The 27,208-nt window shown below is 36.3% G+C and overlaps 1 protein-coding gene across 1 annotated transcript in view; it reads right to left on the bottom strand.

The window, feature by feature from the left end:
* Adamts3 (ADAM metallopeptidase with thrombospondin type 1 motif 3) overlaps positions 1 to 27,208 on the bottom strand; it is a 270,571-nt gene that overhangs the window by 227,138 nt on the left and 16,225 nt on the right. The window contains exon 3 of the mRNA XM_047566569.1: positions 24,866 to 25,272. Coding sequence (XP_047422525.1) covers positions 24,866 to 25,272 — 407 coding nt within the window. The remainder of the gene's footprint in view (positions 1 to 24,865; positions 25,273 to 27,208) is intronic.

Genomic DNA, 27,208 nt, shown 5'->3' with positions numbered 1-27,208 from the left:
AAAAGACATCCACAAACTAAAGGTGAAAGGATGGGAAAAAAATCTACCAAACACATGGACTCAGTAAAAAAGCAGGTGTTTCCATCCTTATATCAGTTAAAGTGGACTTCAAGCCAAAGTTAGTCAGAAGAGATAAAGAAAGACATTTCATAATGCTTAAGGGAGCCATAAATCAGGAAGAAATAACGATCATAAAAATTTATGCCCCAAACACTGTTGCATCCATGTACATCAGGCAAATCCTTCTCAATTCCAGGAATCAAATAGACCACAACACAATAATTTTAGGTGACTTTAACACACCACTGTCACCATTGGATAGATCTTTCAAACAAAAACTAAACAAAGAAACCATAGAACTCAATAACACAATCAATAACTTAGACTTAAAAGACATGTATAGAATATTCCATTCATTGATGAGCGAATATTCTTTCTTCTCAGAAGCACAAGGATCCTTCTATAAAATAAACCATGTTATGCCACAAAGCAGCCCTTAGTAAATGCAAAAAAGTAGAGATACTACCTGGTATTCCATCAGATCATAATGAAATGAAATTAGAAATCAATGACAAAATAAAAAACAGAAACTACTCCAACACCTGGAGACTAAATAATATGCTACTGAATGAAGCATGGATAACAGAAAATATCCAGAAGGAGATAAAAAAAACTCTTAGAGGTAAATGAGAATGACAATACAACATATCAAAATCTCTGGGATGCCATGAAAGCAGTACTAAGGGAATATTCATTGCATGGAGCACATTCAAGAAAAGAATAAAAAGTCAACATAAATGACCTAACATTACAGCTCAAAGCCCTAGAAAAAGAACAGAACAACACCAGAAGTAGTAGAAGATAGAAATTAATTAAAATCAGAGCTGAAATCAATGAAATTGAAACAAAAGAAACAATTCAAAAAATTGACAAAACAAAAATTGGTTCTTTGAAAAAGTAAACAAAATAGTTAAACTCTTAACCACACTAACAAAGAGAAACAGAAAACTCAAATTATTAAAATTTGTGCTGAAAAGGCAGTATCACAATGGACACCATTGAAATACATAACATAATTAGAAACTACTTTAAAAATCTATACTCCAACAAAATAGAAAATCTCAAAGACATCAACAAATTTCTAGAGATATATGATTCTCCCAAACTGAACCAGGAGAACATACACAATTTAAACAGATCCATTTCAAGCAATGAAATAGAAGAAGCCATCAAAAGCCTACCAACCAAGAAAAGCCCAGGATCAGACAGATTCTCAGATGAGTTCTACAAGACCTTCAAAGAAGAACTTATACCAATACTCTTCAAAGTATTTCATGAAATAGAAAATGAGGGAACCCTTCCAAATTCATTCTGTGAAGCTAATATCACTATGATACCAAAACCAGACAAAGACACATCAAGGAAAGGAAACTTTAGACCAGTATCTCTGATGAATATAGACGCAAAAATTCCTTAACAAAATTCTGGCAAATCATACACAAAAACATATTCAGAAGATAGTGCACCACAATCAAGTGGGATTCGTCCCAGGGATGCAAGGTTGGTTCAACATCTGGAAATCAATAAATATAATTCATCACATCAATAGACTTAAAGTTAAGAATAATATGATTATTTTAATAGATGCAGAGAAAACATTTGACAAAATACACCATCCCTTCATGCTTAGAACACTAGAAAAAAATATGGATAGTAGGAACACACCTCAACATTGTAAAGGCTATTTATACTAAGCCCACGGCCCACATCATTCTTAGTGGAGAAAAACTGAAAGCATTCCCTTTAAAAACTAGAACAAGCCAGGAATGCCCTCTTTCACCACTTCTATTCAACATTGTGCTTGAAATACTAGTCAGAGCAATTAGATAGACCAAAGAAATTAAAGGGATACAAATAGAAAAAGAACTCAAGCTGTCACTATTTGCCAATGACAAGATTCTATATTTAGAGAATCCAAAAAACTCTACCAGAAAACTTCTAGACCTAATAAATGAATTCAGCAAATAGCAGGATATAAAATCAACACACATAAATCTAATGCATTTTTATTCATAAGCAATGAATCATCTGAAAGAGAAATAAGGAAAACAACTCCATTCATAATAGCATCAAAAAAAAATACGATACTTGGGAATCAATCTACCAAAGGAGATGAAAGACCTCTACAATGAAAACTACAGAACATTAAAGAAATTGAAAAAGAACTTAGAAGATGGAAAGAACTCCAGTGTTGTTGGATAGGCAGAATTAATATTATCAAAATGGTCTACTTCCAAAGGTGCTATACAGATTTAACACAATTCCAATTAAAATCCCAATGTCATTCTTCATAGATATAGAGAAAATAATCATGAAATCCATCTGGAAGAAAAAAAGACCCAGAATAGTCAAAGCAATCCTGGGCAGGAAGAGTGATGCAGGAGGTATCACAAAACCAGACCTTAAACTCTACTATAGAGCAATAGTAACAAAAACGGCATGATATTGGCACCAAAATAGACAGGTAGACCAGTGGTACAGATTAGAAGACACAGAGACATACCCATATAAGTACAGTTATCTCATACAAAGATGCCAAAAACACATAATGGAGAAAAGATAACCTCTTCAACAAATGGTGCAGGCAAAACTAGAAATCCATATGCAGTAAAATGAAATTAAATCCCTATCTCTCACCCTGTACAAAACTCAATTCAAAATGGATCAGGGATCTAAGAATTAGACTTGAGACTTCACCAAATAGAAGAAAAAGTAGGCCCGAATCTTCCAGTCCAGACTTCCTTAACAAGACCCCTATAGTGCAAGAAATAAAAGCAAGCTTCAATAAATGGGATGGATTCAAACTAAAAAGTTTTTTCTCAGCAAAGGAAATAATCAATAACGTGAAAAGAGAGCCTACAGAGTGGGAAAAAATCTTTTCCACACACACTTCACACACAGTGAAATCTCCAAAATTTATAAAGAACTTAAAAATCTTTACACCAAAAACACAAAGAACCCAGTCAAAAAATGGGCTAAGGAACTGGGCAGACACTTAACAGAAGAAGATATACAGGTGATCAACAAATATATGAAAAAGTGCTCATCATCTCTAGTAATTGGAGAAATGCAAATTAAAACCACCCTAAGATTTCATCTAACTCCAATCAGAACAGCTATTATCAAGAACACAAGCAATAATAAGTGTTGAAGTGGATGTGGAAAAAAAGGCACACTCATACATTGCTGGTAGAGTTGTAAACTGGTGCAGCCACTCTGGAAAGCAGTATGGAGATTCCTCAAAAAACTTGGAATGGATCCACCATTTGACCCAGCTATCCCACTTCTCAGTTTATACCCAAAGGACTTAAAATCAGCATACTACAGTGATACTGTCACATCAATGTTCATCTGCTCAATTCACAATAGCTAGAGTGTGGAACCAACCTAAATGCCCTTCAATTGATGAATGGATAAAGAAACTGTGGTATATATACACAATGGAATATTACTCAGCCATAAAGAATAAAATTATGGCATTTGCTGGTAAATGGATGGAGTTGGAGAATAACATGTTAACTGAAATAAGCCAAGCCCAAAAAACCAAAATGGTGAATGTTTTCTCTGATAAGTGGATGATGATACATAACGGGGTGGTAGGTAGGTGGTCAGGGGAGCAAGAGAAGAATGGAGGATCTTTGGATGGTATAGAGGAAAATGGGGCAGGAGGGGTAGGGAAAGGAAAGATAGTGGACTGAGAGACAGTATTACCCTATGTGTGTGTGTGTGTATGTGTGTGTGTGTATATATATATATATATATATGTATATGATTAAATGAATGGTGTGAATCTACAAATCTACATTGTGTACAACCCTAGAAATGAAAAGTTGTATCCCATTTGTGTACAATGAATCAAAATGCAGTCTGTAAAAATTAAAAAAGATTTAAAAAATAAAATAAAATAAGTAGATTAGTAGAGTAGGGGAAGGAAGAAAGGGAAAGAGGAAGTACTGGGGACTGAAGTGGAACAAATTATATTCCACCCATGATTATGTCAAATTAGCCAATATGTATAAAGCAATATGTATGTGCAACTAGAATGCACTAATAAAAACATTAAAATTTTATCATCACCATTTTACTAATAAAAAAACTGAGACAGAATGGTTTCATACCTAATGTGGTAAAGCTGAGATTCACAGTGCTAACCTCAGACTCTGTGCCCTTGCTCTTTCCATTCTTAGTAAGTAAAATTTGCCTTGTTCGTGATATATATTTTCTGAAGTGTATAACTGGTATTACAGAACTAGGCATAGTGCCGCCAGCTTCTAAAAAAGCTGAAATGGATAATAATTTTACATTAGCAACCGAAGATTTTAAGTCAGTTGAAAGGAGGGAAAAATATAGAACTGAACAGAATTAGAAGCCCCCCTTGAAGTAGTCTGGATTCATAACCAGGCACTAGATAGGAAGGTGCTGGAGAGAGCAGCTGTAATGCCTTGGTTAATTCTTTGCTGCTAATTAGAAATGTGTGACACTCAGTTCCACTCAATTTTTTCATCTATAAAACAATGAGAATGATTCTGTAACCATCAAGGACCCAGCAGCTCTACAACTGAAACCCAGGCCCCTCCATCCTCCTGCTAGGTGTGCTCTCGGCTCCAGGCTGGTCCTGGCATCAGAGTAGGAAAGCTATTGACCCAAGGGATTGAGGGTCAAACTCTCTGATGGAGTTCAGAGACCACACTCCTTCTTAGGAGAGACAAATCTTTCTCCTTCGTGAGATTGTACGTCATGGAGACAAAATGTCCCATGCTAAACAAACTCTAGGTAAGCCACCTGGATCAGACAAGAGACCCAGACACATGCCGTGGCCAGATGTTCCTTCCACAAAGAAGTGTTCCACCATGCTGACAGCTTAGGAAAAACCCCTGTCCTCAAATTTTTCCCTGAAACTTCATCAATATTAGAAGGGCAAGTGAAGCTAAAAAAATAAAAGTAAAATCACCACTAACACAAGTAGGATAATTCAGAAAAGAAGCTAGTTACCAGCCATACTTGGGGGTTTTCAAACTCAATCACCTAGACAGAGGGATACTTAAAGAAATTTTTAGGAATATATTTGTTTACCTTCTTTTGGATTCTCCCTCCTAAGAAAGAGGAGGGAGAAATGGGCAAACTCAAGACCAGACTTAAGTAAAACTGTGGAAAACAGAAAACATACAGTCTTTTACTTTTGTTCATCTTCTTCCTGATGGTCTATTTTTCAAAATGTGGGCATTGCCCAATTTTCACCCCCTTCCTGATCTATGCTTCACGTTCACAGTCCCCCTCACCTATCCTTTGTCCCAACCCTCCATTGTCCTTCAAAAGCAAGTTTAGTCAATTGCTTACGTGATTTTATCTAAGCTGCAAACTCATAAGGAGAGTGTAACATTTGCATTTTCTAATAGTGGAAATTCCAGGCAAAATGACTATGAATCAGACAGAGAGAAAAGGCTTTAAGATCCCCTTAAATCACCCCAGGTACCAGTGAAGAACACAAATCAAACTCTCCCTTAAGAAAAACAAAGGGTGAGAGATGGGGACAGTGAGGTATCACAAAAGAATTTAAAAGTTTGGAATTAGCCAGCACTAGCCTTTCTAGGGCTTCACCCAAAGCAGGAAATTGCTGGGCTGCTCCATGGCTTCCCTGCACCGGTGCCCAAGGCAACTGGCCAACTCACTAACCCCTTCCCTGGCCTCTCACACACAGCATCGTCCGTGCTACCCTGGCCCTGCCATAACCCTGGCTGGCCGCAGGGAAGTTGGCAGAGAGAGTCCAGGGCTGTGCTATTTAAAGCTATAAGCAGCTACTGTGGATGGGGATGAGCTGCTTTAGCAGTGGAGGATAAGGCCAGCTGCATGCATAAGATTTTCACTTGCCCTAATGAATTCACTCACCTGCTGAAGTTAGGCACCCAAATTTAGTAGAAAACAACTTGGTTGCATTTACTCATTACTAGTATTCATCTCTCTATCCCAGCCAGCAATTTTTTTTCACAGTTAAATTGCTTGATTGCCAACCCTTCAATTCAAATTTTACACTAATGAAATTATATATAATATGTGTGATACAAAACACTAAAATATCCACATGGGCTATTTTATACACACACACACAACCCTCTGTATGCATCATATATGTGCATATAAGCAGAGAAGACCTATATAGGAAGATCCACATATGTGTCTATGTTTAAACTGAAGGTGCTCAAGATATCTGAAATACTAGGAATGATTATGGGAACCAGGATATTATGATGCTTGAAAGCTCAGGTTCTGAATGCAGGTGTCTGGGATTTCTGTGAGACACAGACAAGACAGGTCCCTGGATTCCTCATCTATAAATGGTAATTACTGACAGGATTAAAATGATTCCTATGAAGGACAGATGTGTTCCTGGCACAGGGCTCATAAACTTTCACTAGCATTAACTTTTTGGTAGCTCAAGAGGACCAATCTGTGACAGATGAATTATCCTCTAAAAATTCAAACTCTCTCAACCAAACCTAATCAGCTAAGCATACAATCTCTTTGTCCTTTGGCTTCCTAAAATGTGAAGGAAGTGGGGTGGAGTACTTTACCTAGGGAATGTCTACTAATCCTTAAAAAAGCTCAGCTAACATGTCTTCAGAGACCCCTAACCTATGTCAGATAACTTTATTTCCTAAGACAGTGTCCTTTTCCTTTATAGCACTGATGATTGTTTATCACACTATTTACTCAGTTGGGTGACTTTTAAAAACAGAAATGCCTGTATTTCCCATTCTATCTATATCCTAAGGAGATAAATATTATGCTTGCTTTCACTCATTGTTGCATCCACAGCATTGCAGGTACCAGACACACAGTAGGTACTCAATAAATACCAATTCAATAATTCAGTCAAGTTCAATCCAGATGACAATCTTCCCAAGAAGCAGAGAAAAGAAGAATTCAGTCAAAAAGATCATGAATCCTGGAAGTAACCCAGAGAGACAGAAGTTAGAGAAACAAATATTTGTCTAGAAGTCAAACAACCCAAGAAACTAAAGAGGGATGCCTCTGTAGTTGCTTGAGAACCTTTACAACGTTCCATTAAGAAGAAACCAAAACAAAATGAAGGTTCCAAAGGCAGAGTTGTGGTACTACTAACTCTAAAAGGGACTCTACGCCGAGGAAGCATTCGATGACAGTTCCTAAAACCTGGGGGATGACAGGGAGCAGAATACAGTGTGTTGGAATTTATATTCTTCGTCTTCATTCAGTAACTCATCAGATAGTTATTGTGCACCTGCCACACAAGAGACATGCTGCCTGGCTTGGTGTACATAGCAGCAAGCCTCACATGCTCCACACTCATGGGGTTTCCAGCTTAGCACAGAGGTTGGGGGTAGGAGGAGGCTTTAAACAGGTAATGTGTGATCAATGCTCAGTAAAGACAACTACAACAACCTGGACTGGAACGTCAGTCTTTCAGTATGTTTTATTTCCTTCTAAAGTATAATCTCTAAAAATTCTGTCTTTAACAAAAAAAAAAAATCAACAAGTTACCATGCTGATTTTATCTGTTCCCATTGCTTAACAGGAGCAAATTAATTCAACACTGCCTCTATGACTATGTTGAACTTAAGTATGCATTTGAATCAAGACAATGTTGATCATCCTCAAGTTCATATGTGAAAGAAGAAAAGATGGAAAATGAGAGGAAAAAAAAAAACCTAAAGAAAACCAAAGTATTAAAACACTATTCAGGAGGATCAAGTCAATTTATATGAAACCTTAGAAAACTCGAACCCAAAATATTTCAAATTCATAACACTCTCTTCATTTCATGAAAGTCACAGGGAAAACTAAAAACTGCAAGGATCTGTAATTCACCTCTCAAAAGTAGTAATCAATTCCTTACTCCAAAATTCACAGCAATAGGTCTGCCAACACTAATTTGCTGAGCATATGCTGTGTACCAAGCATTGTTCAAGACCTCTAGGAAAGAGTTTCAGCCTCACTGGAGCAAACTACTCTCAACAAAATTCAAAATAATTTTGAAATGCCAATCAAGGCTACTGAGAAGATTAAAAGCACTAATATAGTACAGAGTGACTAGGGTTTCTACTCTGGCTAGAATTTCCAGGAAAATCCTCTTTGAGAAAATAGAATTTAAGCTAACACACAAATGGTGAATAGGATCCTCTATTCTAAAATCTAAAAAAGAATATTCTGAGCAGAAGAAATGGCAGGTCCAAACAACAGCAAACAGGAAAAATTTGGATGGATTGAAAGAAAAAAGAAGATAAGACTACTTGAATAAACAAAGCAAGGAGTAGAAGGAATGACACCAGAGAGGGAACTGAAGCTAGGTCTTGGAAAGGTGTTAGAAATGCTAACCCTCAGGCCCCCCTGCAGACCTTCTGGGTTAGAGACTCCAAGGTGGTGCACAGAGATCTGTTTTAACAAGTACTTCAGGGGGTTCTGATGCCCAGTAAGATTCGAGGCCTCTTAAGTAGAACAAAAGCTCTCAGCCCAATTTGCAGATTAGACTCATCTGGAGGAGCACCTAACCAACACTCCAAGGTAGTCATCTGTCTCTGAGGTTGGGGACTAGGCATCTGCATTTGTTTACAAAAGAGCTCATTAGGTAATCATGATATACAATGAGCACTGACACTACTGACACAGGGTCTTAAAAATCACAGTGAGAAGTTTGGATTTTAATGGGAGTCACTCAAAGCTTATAAATAGAGAAAGATTCATCAAATTTAGAAATGCAACTTCAGCTCCTGAGAGATGAAGGAAAAACGACTCTAGGATAAGCATAGGTTGTTGGCCTAGAAACTGGTGCCCAAACTTTGTTTCGGAGAAGGCATGCAGGAATGGCTATCAAGCATTGATCTTTGGTCCTATTATATTTAGACATCCAAGTAAAGAAGCCGAATAGGCAGCAGAGTATACACACAAGTCTGGGCTCAGAAGAGAGGTCAGGACCAGACACTTACAAGAGTATTACTATGCAGATAGTATCTGAAGCCCTAAAATCAGATGGGATCATCTATGTTGAGAGTACAGATACAAAGGAGGGTTGGGTGAAGCACAGACCTGGTATATGGACAGAGTACATGGTGGAGGCAGGGGAGCCCTGATGTAAGGTGATGTCCCCAGACTTTAAAAGCACAGGACAATTGGCAATCTCAGGGCTAATGTGCTGCCTTACCACAGAGCCCCAGCACCAGTTAATAGGAGCAAATTGGCTTTAGAAATTAACAAGTATTTCTCAGGGACTAATGGTAACTAAAACATAATGTAAATATCCACTTCAAAGCTCCACCTGGAAATCTTTGCCTGAACCAAATGAGGAAACAAAGGGTCAAATCTGTTAAGTGACTTGCTTAAATTCACCAAGTTGCTGTATTCTGGCAGAATATGTCCCTGGGCTGGGGAGATGGCACTTCTGGGTGCTTCCCAATAACATGTTGTTTCCAAGCAAGAGGACTGAGGGGGGAAGTTTTAGCTGTGAATAGTTAATCCAAACTGAGACTGACAGGTGTTGAATCAAGCTGGCTGAGATTATGACTGAGGAGGAGGCAAGGGCCAAGACAGTATTACAGACAAAAAAAAAAAAAAAAAATTCAAATACCTTACCAGAGAAAGCAGGTCAGCTGGGCAAAACCGGTATCCAGTATTATTGCACATAAACAAGAAACAGTTGAGTTATGGAGTGTGGCACTGAGAAAATGCTAGAAATGCAAATGTTCAGGCCCTTGACAGTTACTAAATCAGAAATCCTGACATGGTGCCCAGCAATAAGCTCTCCAGGAGAAGCCCCCTTGAAGAAAACAATGGTGCTCAAACTGCTTACATATTCCTCAAATGCATAATATAGGAATTCTCCCAGGGAAAAGGCTAAGTCGAATAGTACAACATCCCTCTCCTAAGGTACCTTGGCACTTCTCCAACAGCCTGACCAAGGGACAGTTCCTTCTGCTCTTAGTGGGTTATAAATAAATATACACACATATTCTTTTTTAAATGGTCTTCTACATCTCATGAGGAATCAAGCGGTAATAGCAGGTTCTTTGGTGCCTTCAAGAACACAGGATTTATCCATATTTAGGGAATTAAAAAGCAAATTTGAAAAAAGAGATTGTGTTATTATAAAGTAACCATATCCCAGTCCTTGAAACATAAACACTCATCATACAATTTCTACTCCAGATCACGATGAACCCACAATGGTCACTGTGATACTTTGATTTGCTCCTTGACCAAAGAATGCACTGACCATAAGAATTAATTAGAACAAAACTTAGTTATAAGTAATAGAACATCAGTCCTTGAAGGAAGCTCAGGAAGAATAGTTATCAGTTTCATAATTTTAGGCTCCCAAGCCCACAGAGATTAGGAGAGGCAGTAATGAAGATCTGAGAATAACAGTGATTGTTTCATGAGATTAAACAAAACATTACACATCTACGAATGATGAAGTTATTTTATTGGAAAATAATCAACAAATGAGGGAGGGGGTAACTTGTCCTCATTAGTAATTTTGACCAGAAATTTTATGTTTTCAATGATTAAAAGGTAAGAAAAATGATTCTTAGTTTGGTTTAGTTTAAAAAATATTCAAAACCTAAGGTTCAACAAGAGGAACAAAAAGAATCACTGATCTACTTGAAACCCCTAGTTTTAAGTATACAAAAGTATAACAACAGGGTGGTATGAAAACTGCCCAAATTTCAAATCATTCTCACAAATGAACACTATTTGATTTCTAAGCATAGTATATTTTAAAAAGACCCTCCCTGAAAATTTTAGATCAATGATTAAGGTATAGGACCAATGTGGCTTAGACTCTTCCCCCATCTTTATATGCTAAGTCTAGATATGGTACCATAGTTGAAGCCAAAGGCAGCAAAGAGACGCAGCTGAACAAATAGAATCAGAGATCATGGTGAGATTTTATCTGGACCCATATCACTATGCTTGTTCTGCTTTCTTGTTCTGGCAGCCAGTTAATACCATCCTTAGAGCCAGGTATGCAAAATGAAGGACTATATGAAGCCAGGCAGGAAAGCATGAAATACTGGCACACTCTAAGCAAGATCAAATATCATGCATGTCCAACAGAGGTATTACCCTAAGATTCCAATCATTATGTTGAAAGCATTGTATTTCACAGATAATGCTAAATAAAACTTTTCCCACTGTGTTTGGGTTGCTAACATTTGCAAATTCTCTCATTAAGTGCTGTTCTTCATTTCCTCTCAGGTTTCCCGTGCTCAGGAATCCACCTTAAGATGGGGTCTTGCTACATTTCTATGACACCTTGACAAGCAACAGTACAATTCTCTCAACCCATAAATATCTTCTACCTTTAAGGACATCACCAAACAGACGCAGGCTTTTCAGAAACTCCTACATATTTTATTATGGTTGGAAAATACTATCTGCTAATTATAAATCCAGCAAGGAAGGTCCCAAAAGTCAACTTTGATAATGCCAATTAAGTTTAAAAATTTATTTTTGGCCACCTCTATATCCAAACCCCTAAACTACCTTCACAGAGGTATAAAGAATGCACCCTCCCAGCAGGATACTTGTTTTCATGGTAGACTCTAGACTAGGAAAAAAAAATAAAGATATAAGGTAACACAGAAGCCATGATCACCTAAGAAAAGAGGTATAAAATGAATAAGATTGTGAAGACTCTCAATAATAGTACATACCATCTTATGCTATTGAACTCTCCATCCCATAAAATGTCTCATAATTTAAAATATTTTACCAAATGAAAAACCTGATAGGAATGATCAAATTGTGACTTATGCTTGGTAAATTCAATTCCGGTCAGGGTGTGGGTTATATCATCCCACTAAAGGGAAAAATTTCCTATACCAGAGGTCATTTGCTATGAGATATACTGAATGATGGGATGGTCAATTGCACAAAACCTAGGTATTGTTAGAATAACAAAAAGTCAGGCATGGTTACTGTATCTCTGTAACCATGAAGAATCTAGCAAGTGGAACAAGATAGTTTTACTTCACATTTCCAAGTAGAAGCTAAAGAAAAACTTTTGTACTATAGTGATATATACATATGAAGGAAAGTAGTAAGTTTCCATCCTCAGAAGTCTTCAGGAGGGCAGAGGTTACAGTGTCCCTGGGAGAAGATGACATCAAAGAAGCCCTGAATGAGGTAGTGAGATAGGTAAGATGATCTTAACATTACAAGGTTTTGTCCTAAGGTTTTCACTTCATTAAGGACTGTATTTTCTATAAATTAGTTTGCAAGCTAAGTTGGGTAATTGCAATATGTTTTATTTTGTAGCCTTAGTGACTGGTATTATTAATTGTCAATTATTAAAATAAATAATTATAAATAAGGGGGCAAAGGATAGGGACTGTAGTAACAATCATTGATTTCCCAGAGACCACAGTGTGAAAGATGCACCAATGTTCTGGGAAAGGCTGTGAGCTGACAAACATTACTTTACCCATTGCACTGGAGGAAAGAGACCTCAGAAAGGTTAAATAAATTGTTGAAGGTCACAAGGCTAGTAAGCAGTGGAACTGGAGTCCAGGTTTGTCTGATTCTAAAACAACACTGTGGTCACTCTCAACATGGGTCATTTCCTCAATCATTCTACTAAAGGTTTGACTTATCAATGGCACTTAAAGTCTTTCACACTGAACTCTTGACAAGTACCATATCTCAGAATAATTTGGCCACTTTTTCTCTTCATTGTTGTTTACTGATTATTCTCACTACAATACTCCACAATTAATACATTCTAAGGATCTCTGAAAAGTAGGATATATCAGGTAGGACTCTGGGAAGACAAGGAAGTAGGGTGCACCAGAATTCTTTTTCCACCTAGACAGTAAGCATACTGGCAGAATTTGATGACATGAGTTTGGAACTCTGGAGTCTGTTGAAGACTAGTAACTTCCAAGGGAAAGCCTGAATGAAAACTGGTTAATTTCAGTCACTTTTATCTCATAACATAGTAGCAGCTACCAATCCCCCACCCCTCAGTCCTGAGGCTGGCACCTGTGCACATGTTCTTCTGGCAGCCAGCATACAACCTGCATGAGGCAGAGTGAGCAAAGGGACCACGTTTTCCAAATATTGGGGATCTGTGCCCTGATCAAAGATTGCTGCTTACAATCACAAAGCTGCAGACTGAGAGTGGCAGCCACTGTCTGGCCTCTTGTGATTCTTCCAATGCCCTTCCCATCTGCTCAAAGTAACATTCAGGGGACATAAATAACTGGCACACTTTTTTTTTTCATTTCACTTTTATCTTTTACTTTTATGGAGATCCATACATTGAAAACAAAGCCATTCAAAACCAACTACATAAATGAAAGAAACTAAAATGTAATTATGCATGCCCAGGGGCAGGTAGAGGCTCAAAAAAGACCCAAGAAGTTCTTAAGTTTACATCTTATGCTAATCCTCAAAACTGAAACATCCCATAACAATTTGAAATAAAAACAAACTTTCATAAAGTGAAAAATCTGGATCCCAGAATTTCTATATTATTAATTGAAATGTCTAGTTTTCAACAACAACAACAACAACAAAAATAAGCCATACAAAGAAACAGAAAGCAAGGTCATTTGTGAGGTAGGGGGAATAAAAGATGCTATAACTAAAAAACCTGATGGCAAGGACTTTAAAACAATTGTCTTAAAGATGCTCAGAGAAGGAAAGGAAGACATGCCTAAAAAAAACCAAAAACAATTTTGGAGCTGACAGAGACAATAACAGAAATGAAAATTCACTGAAGATATTCAAGGGCCACTTTGAGCAAAGAGAAAAGTCACTGAATTGAAGATAGGGCACTGGCAATTATTGAGTCTAAGAAACAGGGGAAAAATAGAAGAAAAATGAGTAGTGCCTGCAGGGCCTTTAGGACACCATGAAGAGAACCAATGGATACACTGCTAGAATCCCAAAAGGAGAGAAAGAACAGGGTAGAGAGAATAATGATCAAAGAAATAGATGATCAGAAGCTTCTCAAAGTTCATGAAAGGCATGAATACACACATCCAAGAAGCTCAATAAATTCCAAGTAGGATGAACTCAAGGAGACTCACTTCAAGACAGATTATAAAGAAACTGTTGAAAACCAAAGGCAGAATTTTGAAAGCAGTTAGAGGAAAATAACTTCACATACAAGAGATCCTAAATAGATTATGAACAGATTTCTCATAAGAAATGTTGGAAGTTAGAACACAGTAGACTGACAAAAGTGTTAGCAGGAAAAAAATATCAACCAAGAATCCTATATCCAGAAAACTGCCCTGCAAAATGGAGAGAGACATCAAGATATTCCCATGCAGGGGCTGGGATTGCAGCTTAGTGGTAGAGTGCTTGCCTCACCTATGTGAGGAACTGGGTTCAATCCTCAACACCACATAGAAAATATAAAATAAACAATTTTTTTTAAACTAATAAACCTCAAAAAAAAAAAAAAGATATTCCCACATAAACAAAAGTCAAGGGAACTTGTTACCACTAAAGTTTCCCTATAAGAAATGCTAAAGAGAGCCATAAAAGTTGAAATGAAAGAATAGTAAACTGTAACTTGAAACTTTGAGATAAAGATTTCAGTAAAAGTTAAGTACATGAGCAATTACAAAAGTTATTCTTGTAAAATGGTGTGTAACATCACTTTTGTTTACTATATTATTAAGAGACTAATGAATTTAAAAATTACTAGTTTAGGTTTCTAGATATAAAACATATAAAGATGGAATTTGGAGATGTGTGCAACTGAAAGGGGAAAGGAAAGCACTCTTAAAAAGAGCAAAGATTTTATGTTATTGAAGTTAAAATGGTATAAAATCAGGGCTGCAGTAGTGACTTCAGTGGTAGAGTGCTTGCCTGGCATGTGTGAGGCACTGGGTTCAATTCTCAGCACCACATATAAATAAATAAATAAACAAATAAACAAATATCCATTGACAACTAAAAAATATTTTTTAAAAAATGGTATAAAATCAAATTATAGTGTTATAACTTCAGGATGTTAAATGTAATTCCCCTAGCATCCACAAAGAATGTAGCTAAAGAACATATATAAGAGGAAATGAGAAAACAATTTTAAGCATTTCAGTACCTGCCCTCCAAAAACATCAACTAAACACAAAGGAAGACATTATAGGCAGTGCACAACAAAAGAACTATGAAGTATATTGAGATAAATAACAAAATAAAAAAGGTAAGACCCTTCCTTACCAGTAATTAAAATTAAATGGACTAAACTCCCCAATCAAAAGACAGAGATTGGCAGAATGGATTGTAAAAGAAAAACATGACTTAACTGCCTACAGTTTATAGGGAATTCACCTTAGACTGAAAGACACAAGCAGGTTAAAAGTGAAGAAAAGGCAATCACATATTAATCAGACAGAATAGACTTCAAATCAAAAAAGTTACAAAAGATGAAGGCCATTATATATTAATTAAATACATCTAATAACCAATGACCAAAACATATGAAGCACAACTGATAGAACTTAGAGGAAGAAAAGAAAGTTCTAAAAAAAAGTTGTATATTATCAATACCTTGGACTAAATAATGGATAGTAAAACCAGTATATTAAATGAGGAAATAAAAAACTGAATAACACAAAAAATCAACTATAGTTGACCCCTGAACAACATGGGGACCAAGGGTACTGAGCCCCATGCAGTTACAAACCCTCATATAACATTTAACTCCTAAAAAATTTAACAACTAATAGACTGCTGTTGACTAGAAACCTTACCAATAACCTAAGCAATTATATATTTTGCAGGTTACACGCATGATATATGGTGAAAAATACAAAGAACATGGGAAAATCACTTTTAATTGTGATTTGCAATTTATTACAGAGTCAAATGCTTATAGGGAGACAATCAGCAACCCAGGGCATTTTAACAGATAATGGCAACCCGTGAGCTGGCCACAATAGCTACAGAAGTTGGCTACAAAATTATTCCAGTAGTATAGTATATACCATAGCTAATTTCATGCAGTTATGATTTAATAGTGCATCTTTACATTTGTTTACATTTCTCTTCACTGAGAATGCTGTTGTTTACACAGGTAGGTTGTTTTCACTGTGCTATGTGTGTGTCCCTTGTGCATAAATACAGATGTATGCAACTATATATCCACATATACATATAAAGATACAGAATAGATACTGTAAATGACATTAAGTATGATTTAATATCAAATCAACTCATTTATTAGATACTTTTGCTTTGTCCTTGAAAACTAAGGAATATTGGTCAAATTATACTATCCTTTACACTCTACATTTTTTACTTTCTATATAAAAGTATGCTATAAACAAAAAAATCACTAACAGATATCAGAAATGCTCCTTGGGGACTGTAAAAAAGAAATAGGATAATAGAGTCAATATAGTGAAAAATTGTAGAAAATATGCCAGACAGAAGAAATCACAGTCATAGATTTACTAAATGGGAGCACTTAACTCAACAAACCTGAAGGTAGAGGAACATAGATGATGGGAAACAAACTCAGATTTTTAAAAAAAACAACATAACTCTGTAACATTTTAGGAACAAGTTCTAGAAAATCATTTCTTGTCAATACCTCCCTAAACTCCAGAGAAGGGGGCCTTGTGACTTCAGAGAAAACTTCCTCCGAAGAAAAACAACAAAATTAAGGAACAGGGATCCTTTGCCCTTTTCTCATCCTGAATGTCCCTGCAACCCTGAAAATATCAACTACACATTCACAAATTCAGCCTCAAATGACATCCCTCATATATTCTCCTGACTTTTTCTCCCTTTCATATTATATCTGTCTTAGTCCTATATTCAGGTAAACAGGGACCAAGACTACTTTGGGTCTCCTGTGTATTTGTTAAATCTATAACAAAATTCATGAAATCAACTTTCCCAGGCTTCCCCAGTCCTGTGGCTACTCAGTTTTCCCCCATTCTCAGAGGTCTGCATTCCCTTACCCATGCCATCCCTGCCACCATTCTTGATTACTCTTACATACATGTTTATCTTCTAAGACACCTGGTAGCACAAATATTGCTTCTTCCATCCTTCCAGGCAGAGATAACCTTTCCATCACCTAAACTCTCATTTCACCTATTCTAGCTATTTAAAACCTTTAGCCTGATACTTTGGTTATACTTTTGCATACAGGATTTTCAGTACCCTTTGAAGGCAAAAGTTTTTCCTGACCTCAGTGTTAAACAGTCAGTTTAGTGTCTTACATACACCAGCTCTTCAAAATGCTTTATTAACTTGGATGAATACTACTAGAATCAAAGACTATTAAGTTAAACAAATAACACTGAGCTTGCAGTTGGGAATCTTGAGTCTTGCATTCAATTTATAAGCTCTCTGTGACCTCAAAGCATGATTATGTACAAGGGTCTTATATTAATTCTGTGCTGTGCTGCTGTTTTATTTCAATTATAATTTACTCAGAAGAAAACATTTAGATGTGATTAGTACTATTTTCATAACTCTTAAAGCATTTCTTATCTTGAAAAACCTATCATAGATTTCATGGCATTGAGAAGCACTGGAGACTACTTTTCAGGTTAAAAACAAGAAAAAGCACTTCCCAGATCCTTTTTATTTTCTGTTTCTCCAAGTCTATCCAAACAGAAATTTACCAAACATCATATTTATTGTTTTCCTCAATTTATAACCATCTTTAAATTTGATCTTAAAGATGTACTATGCAAAAGTTAGAGCAGATAATGGGAAATAAATCATAAACAAATTTATGTAAATAAAATAATGAAGAGTGAAAATTTATAGTACTCATAAATTAATATGAATAATTCAGAGTAACTATAAACTAACTATTATATATAATGGTGGAATGAGACAGACATCATTACCCTATGAACATGTATGATTACACAAATGGTATGAATCTACATCGTGCACAACCATAGAAACGAAATGATGTACCCCATTTGTGAACAATGAATCAAAATGCAGTCTGTAAAAACTTTTTAAAAAAATTCTTTAGGGCTGGGGATATAGCTCAGTTGGTAGAGTGCTTGCCTCACAAGCACAAGGCCCTGGGTTCAATTCCCAGCACTGCAAAAAAAAAAAAATTCTTTAAATTTGAAAAAATTTTTGTCCTTTCATTTTTTTTCATTTCCTACTTTACTTCAAGTCATATACTTGATATTCTTCACAGGAAGTAAGTCACACAGAGAAATATAAACAAAAAAATAAAGTTGAAACAGGGTTGACACATGTATGATTCTCAGCATATGCAAATTATATGATGTGAAAATAAGCAAGGACTATGCCAAACCATCCCTCTCCATTCTGAGTAAACACAGACTAGCTGCTGTGCTATATGAAAAAGGAGGCCAGGTGGAAGATGTGCGCAACAGCTCAGACCTGTCACAGGCAGGCAAGCAAAACTAGGTAAATACTGTCATCTTCCCTAGGGCCTCTGCTTGACCAAACCTTGGGTAAGGAGCAATGAGGTCATATACTGGTTTTCTCAGACTAATTAACTGGAGGACTCTCAGCATTCTTCATTTCTAAAGGGGCTTTTTACCTTCTATCTCTGGAAATTGAAAGGTATAGAAGCCTTGAGCCTCTTCTAATCCTGCATTGCTAAAATAGCCTGATGTAGACTCCTGGAGGTAAACTATAGCTTCAGTCCTTTCTTCCTCAGACTTTCTAAGGTCATCTAAATCAGCATGCCAAGTAAACCAGAAAGATACAGATCACCACTCTGTCCCATTAATAAACACACCAATACAGACACCTTCCATGAAAGGAAAAGGTGGGAGGCCATGGTCTTTAGAGATCCATTCTTCTTCTAACAGCAGATGTTCAAATGTCAACATCTAAAGATCAGCCCTCAAAACCCGTCTTTTTTAAATATGCTATAAATGGCTACAAACTGGTACCTATTTTTAGTACCAAACATTTCATTTACCAAATAGGCTGAGCTGAATCTACACTCATCAGTCAAATGTTCTCAATCCAATGCACATTGTTTAATAGCCTTTTTAAAAAGTACCTCTGCAGCTAGACTTACTGAAATAGGCATAGCAAGAACATGTTTTTGAAGGGACTAAATCCCAAAACATAAATCTTAAGGCAGGGAACTAAGGCTGATTATAGCAAAAGTTTGCAGTTACCTACAAAGACTTCATTTGGTCCTGCCCAAAATCTAACAATGTCTCTGATATTAGCCAGATGTGACTGTCAGGTATTTTAGAAAAGAGTCATTTTATGATACCTCAGTTGTTAACCTTAACTTTCAAAACCCCTGCCCTACTACTAAAGTCCTCCCACCAGATGCCTCAGGGAGATCAACAAGATCAGAGCAAGGACAAGGAAGAAGAAAAGAAGAAAGGTAGGATGAAAAGCACCTCCTGCCTGTGTTTTAATCAGTCCTTCTCTGAGTTTATCAATTTTACATGTTATTTTTTAGATAACTCCTAGTAATTTCATTTGAAACAAAATGTGTAAAGATGTTAGAAAACTCTGTCCTAGATAAACTCTCTTGATCTTAAAATCAGTCTACAATGAAATTATTGAACTTGGGTAACCCAGAAGAGCAATTAACTAGTCAGTTCTTCAACTCTCAACCAGTTCCCTTAGATGCCAATCCAAGGGGATTAACAAGGCAATACTGTTTAGCAAAGTTAGAAAAATTCTATTTCTTTATATTATAAAACTCATGACATAAATCCTACTAACCAAGCAACCTTTTATTTTGGCAAATTTAAAGACCACAAAATAGGATTGTGACCTATCATTATTCAGAGGAGAGATTTATTGGTGTGACAATGCAAAAGGCAGGGCTCTGTGGAAGAAATACATTTCATCTGGGGTGTTCATCCATCAGTGTGTTCCCACCATAGGAAACACCTGCCACCATGACTCCTCACCACTGGACTCTCACTTCAGAGAGGTAGAGAGGTAAAACATGTCAATGCTTTCCAGCCAAGATCCATTGGGACCACACCTGGAGTTGATAAATTGAGTTTATTACAGGTACAGCAGAGGGAACCATGAGCATCTTAGTAAGAAAATGTTAGAAAGAACTTATGTTAATTAGGATTTAGTGGGTTAGGTGATCTGGGGAAAAAAGTGGTCTAGAGAACCAGGACTTGGTTCTAGATTGAATGCTGTCATAAAGTGGGAAAGGTTCTATGACTGAATAGCTCAATAATCCTTACCTATAAGCACTACAGTCTAGAGCAGAATAAAGTTGTTAAGAATTATAAGTCACTCATAAATTATAATTGTGGAAAAGAACAGGAAAGGGCCAATGCTAGCCAGGAACAGATATTGTTCTTGGTCATATTGGGAAAGAATCTTTGTCAACTCCTTTGTGTAGAAGACCTTGTTGGTTTCAGAAGCCCGCTGAATAACTGTCTAGTTATTATGCACATCTTTGTCTAGATCGCATTCTAGGACTTGGCTCTGAATAAGTGACCATAGGTATTTTTCTGTCCTCTTCAATGAAGCCCATGTTAAAGTACCTTTTCTGTGCTCAATCCATATAGTTACCAGGAATACCAGCTCCACCTGAATATTTCAGTCACTTATCAATGTCCAAAGTGGGTAAAATCACCTAAGTAACACTGCTTGCCTCTTAAACTATCTCCATTTCTTTAAAATCATTTCTTTACTCGCCAGTTTCAGACCAATCTTTTCATAAAATGCAATAAAAACATTACTAGAAAAATGAAATAAAATATACAAAATACCAACCCTATTTTCAAAATCATTATTAGACCCAACACACATAAAATAACTGTCAAGTTGCTATAAATTGTTTTTTGTCTTTATTTATCTACTCATAAACCTGAGTCTATGAAGCATACTTTGAGCAGCAATGGGTTTAGTATTATTATTATTAAATCAAAAACATTGTTTAATACAAGCTAATTCAGTCTCATGTGCTCCCCATTTCAAACTCACATAGCACCAATAAGGCAGCCTAAGAGACAAATAGGTAAAGAATCTCACTCATGGAGATTCCTTGCTTTACCACCAAACTTTTTTTTAAATTTCTAATTAATTTTTTATTTGTTCTAATTTGTTGTACATGAAAGTAGAATGCATTTATGCATTTTGATTAATCATACATAAATGGAGTATAAAATCTCTCATTTTTATGATTATACATATTGCAGGATCACATCAGTCATGCAGTCATATATGTACATGAGATAATAATGTCTATTTCATTCTACTATCATTCCTACCCCCAGGCCCCTTCCCCTCCCTTCACTCCCCTCTACCTAATATAATAACTCTATTCTTCCCTATCCCCCCTTATTGTGAATAAGCATCTGCATATCAGAGAAAACATTCAGCCTTTGGGTTTTGGGGCTTGGTTTACTTCACTTAGCATGATATTCTCTAACACCATCCATTTACCAACAAATGCCCTAATTTCATTCTTCTTTAAAGATGAGTAATATTCCATCTCTACCACCAATCTTAAGAGTAAATACCTGTGGCTGCTCCCATATATAGCAGCTTCACAGGACACATGCAGAAAATCAGATCACTAAAATCCCTGCTGCACCATTCTAAAATTAACCTAGTCAAAAGGATTAAATCTCCCCTCCAGATAGAGCTTTGATGGTATTCTCTTCCATTTTAGAGACTTAACTACATGCTTCCTGGACATAGATTTTCCCATTCATATTTTTAGGACAGAAGTGGCCATACTTTCTACTAGCACAACTTGGATTTGATTGTAATCCCAGAGCCTCCCAGAGCAGTGGTTTTAAATCCTACCATGTCAGTCCTCCAGCATTTGCTTTATCTCAGTAGCCCTGCTTCCCTCCAAAGGTCAAGAAGCTAAACTTTAAGTCCATATGTAAGAGGAGCTGAGGCAGCCACTGATCAATCAGATTTATTCACATTCTCATCAAACTCCCATTTTTTCTCTGCTAAAGATTTATCCTGATCAACACAATTCTGCAATTTTAAGAATTCACCCCCAACTCAAGGAAACAGCCACTGTATTACCCCTCCAGTCTGTTAATCTGCTCTCCACAACCCTGCTTCTGTTTCTCCCACCATCTGCTTTCTTCCTCCTGGCACAGGGCTGCTGTGAGCTGGAAACTAAAGGAGGCTTCCATCTGAGCATGTTCACATAGTGAGCACTGCCTGATGAGGCCAGCCCTACCCCTTTCCTGGACCAGCTCAAGACCTGGACCACTTCCCTCTGCTTTAGAAACTGTCTCATTCATAAAATCTCTCCAAAAGATATTTCCTTAACCACAATTTAAGATAAACATTATTCATATACATGAACTACACAGATATTTAATTACATAAATATCTTCAAATAATAAACATATAAGTAGCACCAGAAATTTTAGACACTGAAATTCTAAGGCAAACTTACCATCTTTGAGCTCCATAAGGATGTAAACACAAACATCATTATCCTAAGTACATGTATGATTACATAAGTGGTGCGACTCTACTTCATGTACAACCAGAGAAACAGCTGTACCCCATTTGTGTATAATGAATCAAAATGAATAAACAAATAAATAAATAAATACATACCATATTCTATTACATGAAAAAGAAAAGAATGTAAACATAATTATTTCTTTTATCACTTCTCAGTACCTAAAACAGTGCTAGGCCCCTAACTGACTTGCAACAAATACTTTTTAATTAATTAATGGACCAAAAATCAAACAATGAATATTTGCAGTCTACAAGTTTTATATACACATATATTATTCTGATGTATATATGATATCAAAAGATAACATATCTTGATAATGAGAAATTAAGACCTGGGGACATAGTTCAGTGGTAGAGTGCTTGCCTAGTCCACACAAGGTCCTGGGTTTAATCCCCACCACCACCAGAAAAGGAAAAAATGAGAAATTAAATAATCAATAATCCTAATGAATAATGCTCATACACACTTTATTTTCCTTTTCATTATTATTTATGATTAATAATGACATGTACAATAAGAAAAACACTCATTACTAAGATTTAAAAGTCATTGTGATCATTCATTAAAATGATTTATTTGCATTTTTCCTTCTCTAACCTGATTTTCAAGCTAATATCCCAAGTTTCACATCTTAACTGAGATTTTTTAAATTTTATAGCATAAAATGATATACTAACACTGAATTAAGATTGATACACAAATTGGGTGTAGTGGCACACACCTGTAATTCCAGTGGCTTGGGGGTCTGAGACCAGAGGATTGCAAGTTCAGAGCCAGTCTGAGCAATTTAGTAAGGCCCTAAGTCACTTAGCAAAACCCTGTCTCTGAATAAAAATTTTAAAAAGGGCTGGGGATGTGGTTCAGTGGTTAAGCATCCCTGGGTTCAATCCCTAGTACCAAAAAAAAAAAAAAAAAAAAAAAAAAAATTGATACTCAAAATATTTTACTCAAAAGTATTATAAAAGTATTATAAAGCAGTACCATTTTACATAATTTATTTCCCTTTGCATCTTAGAATTAAATTAAATCTGTGTCAACAACTGAAACTAAACTACCTCAGTCTTCTTTTCTAGAAAGTTCTTTTTTTCAATTCAATGACTTAATTCATGTTTATTCAACCTTTTATGTAGAATGAGAAGAATTTGAGCACTTCCTTATATCTTCAAACCCCAGAAGATAGTCCACCACTAAGCATAAGAGTGCAGATCCTAAACTAATGGAATTCAAGTTGGAGACTGGGACCTGCAACACATATGTGATAGTTTCCTGAATTAATTTTTAAAACAATGCAGAGCATTAATAGTCAGGATAAGCCTGCAAAAAAGGAAGTCTGAAACAGAACGAACTCACCAGCATTTGGTAAAACATCCAGTAATATAAGTCCACTGGGTTAGGCCTACATTTCTAATGGTGTGTCTAGAGGACAGAACACTCAAGGTATCATCAAAGGACCAATCAAAATACAGTAATTATAATAAGGAAAGTAGGTGATATTTTGAGAATGCCTAGAAGAAGTGACAGAACAAAAGTAACGGCCTTGAACTCCCAGAAACAGAAATCTGAAAATCACACTAAGAAAAATGGTTGTTCCTTTTGAACAAAGACTTGGAGACAGCTGTGAATGGAAGAGGCACAAATCCTGACATAATTTTCAAGTAATATCTAGAGACACAAAATGAAAATATTTAACATCTGTGGAGCGCAGAAGGGTTGGTTACTTTTGGTTTCTACTGCAAAACTGAAAAATCAATAAATGGATATTTTGTTTGAGCATTTTTAAAAGACTATTTATTTGAACATTTTTTTAAAACCCAATCAAAACCACCACACAGAAGTACACCTCATATTCAGAAAGTCATGCTAGTTGGGCCAGTTCTGACAAAGGATCTACTACATTTCCCACTCCACCATTCTGTGAGAAAGCTAAAGAATGCTTTCAAAATACTTTCTTTAAGAAGATACCCAAAGTTTCCACATAAGAAATGAAATACCATCCTTTTGGAAGAATCTATGTTTGTTTAGGAAGCTTTCAGAAAGTTTTAAAAGAAATAAGGAAATAAAATCCACCAACATAACATAAGGGAAAACAAAAAATGCTAAAATAGTTCTTTTTTGTCTCTTGGAATAATGTTGTCTTCATGTCTCAAATTAAGCCAAAGCACACATCTTTGACAGTAAAATGCTTTCTAATGCCTTTTCCTGCACTGAAAATATAACAATGAGGCTTCCTTTCCACCTCTACCTTCCAAACCATGCTGAAGGCATGCTGAATTCCCAACACCTGCACAAACTGACACATAAGCATGCACACACACACACTCACACACACACGCACACACTGGATGGAATGAGTCTTACCAGACCATCACAGTTGCTAATGGCAACAGAGGTTCCTGGAATGTCCATGATGTCACCAACATAAGCACAGTTAGTCTGCAAAGGTTCTTTTCTCCAGATTCTTTCTGAAGCACTTCCGGGTTGATGCTTATTTATGGGGTTGGTTATATTCCCAGGCACCAGAGATGTCTCATGCCATTCCACAACAGCCCCAGGAGCTACTAGTTGAGTGTTGGGTTTTAGTCGCAGATGAAAATCTCTTCCAAATGCTGTGATGTTAAAGAACAGTTGCTCAGGGTTGGAAGACACATCCCTTGTTGACCTCTTTTTGTGATTTGCAGAAAGAATATGGGAGAGATAATGTCCTTCTAGATTTGTGCTGACTGGAGTCACCAGCTCATATTCTCTATGTCTCTTTATTGGTAAATCTGTAGGGTGAAAAACAGAATTGTAGAACCCTGTGCAACAAGAGAACACAGAAGGACATAGCGAAGGAATGAGGTACCCGCCCCACATGACTGTGCCACAATTGGCTTAATAAATATATTTCTGTACCATCTCATAAATATTAATTTTGAGAACTCAAATCATGTCTCAAATGTACTTAGGTAACTCAATGAATCATTTTTTAGTTTAGAAAAAAATGTATTATATTGTGAATATTTACATCACATTTATATGTTGGAGAACATGAAAATAACAAGTTTCCATAAGCTATACCTGGATTGCTTTAAATCAATACATACCCCAAATAACTTATTATTGGCACAAATGACATCTGCTAAAAACTTTTAACAAAGTTGACATTATGCAGAAAAAAAATTCTGATTATTTTCATTTTTCCTTGTAGAAACCCTAGAATTTATGCTAATTACAATAACTACCATAAACCTGTAATTTTTATACTGTAGTGTACAGGGCTATAGTTTATACATATTTTTCCCGTCATAACAACCCTAACAACCATACTTCACAGGCGAGGAAACTGAGATCCAGGGAATGTCTGTGTCCAGGGTCAAACACAAGCTCAGATTTACTCCAAAGCCTATAGACTCATTCTGTTCTGCTCTGCTATGTCCCTAAATCTTGATCTTCGAAAAATTAGCATAGGCAAAAAAGAAAAGAGAATTTCTGAATTGATAATGCAGATAGTAGTTAAGCATGAGAGAACTGTATTCAAGTTTTTGCCACATTCCTTACATGGAACAGATACCTACTTCAATATGGGTGACCACTAACAGGTAAAACTGAACTTCATAATTTTGACTTACCTCTCTTAGCTTAGTTGAATGGGAGTACTATGTCAACTAGCATGCAAACACCCTTGGGAAAGAGGACAGTGTATACTGGAGAAGAAATCAAGGAGAGCAACAAAGATGCAAAAAGCAAAGATAGAAAGGAAAATCTGAGACCATGAATCAAAAGTTCTCCACTTGCATAATTCTACCTGAAGATTAGTCCTGCAGTGTGTCAAAATGCCCTGAAAAAAATTACATGATTCAAAAGTGGTTTATCTATAGAAACTGCCTGTTTTGACATCATTTAGAGCATGAGATCCATAAATGAAGACATGTCCTGTGCTCTTAAAGTATCTTTATAGAATCATTATGTTCTCAGGCAATGTGTAAATCATCAGAAGACAAATGAAGACTTTGTGCAACTTAGAGATTCTTTGTGCACGTTTGTTATCATTATGCCACTTATAATGGCCAATGTATTGGACAAAATACTACTATTCTTTGTGAAGTGCACAGAACAAGCAACACTCTTGTGAATATTCACTGGGCAGAGAAAGACAATATTATAACAGAGTAAAGTGAAGCCTGGCTCAGACACTGGTAGCAGCCGCAGCACAATCCCTGCTATACTCAAATAAGCATTCCTATAAGCACAGGACACCCTTACAACCAAATCCATTGTGAAAACTTCTATAAATGGAACTAGAAAGTAAGGGAATGATCACAGCTGTCATAGGAGCAGTGTGATGGAGGGGAAAGTTTCCACAGTCGAGGATGAATTAAGCCCTTGAATATGGACTGATAAAGCCTACCCCAAATTAACTATAATTTCCTTGAGGACAAGGAACACTTAATTCAACCTGATAGACCCAATATCATCTAATGCATGATTTTGTAGATGTCAGGGTTTCTTGCCAGGTGGATTTGTTTAATGTGTATTAAGTTAGAATTGCAGATAACCAAAGAACCATTGCTTTGTCTATGCTACCACCCACACTGACTTACAAAAGTCAGAGGCCCATGAACCTCTGACTACATGAATAATATTGACTATTACCCTTTCTCTAACCATCAGATCACTGTTCCAAGGGAATAAGGAAGAAATGTTAATTTCCATCTCCCCTGA

The sequence above is a fragment of the Sciurus carolinensis genome, chromosome 10 (assembly GCF_902686445.1).
Source record: "Sciurus carolinensis chromosome 10, mSciCar1.2, whole genome shotgun sequence".
NCBI classification, from domain to species: Eukaryota; Metazoa; Chordata; class Mammalia; order Rodentia; family Sciuridae; genus Sciurus; species Sciurus carolinensis.
Note: the sequence above shows the minus strand (reverse complement) of the source record. Positions and strands in the feature narration are given on the sequence as shown.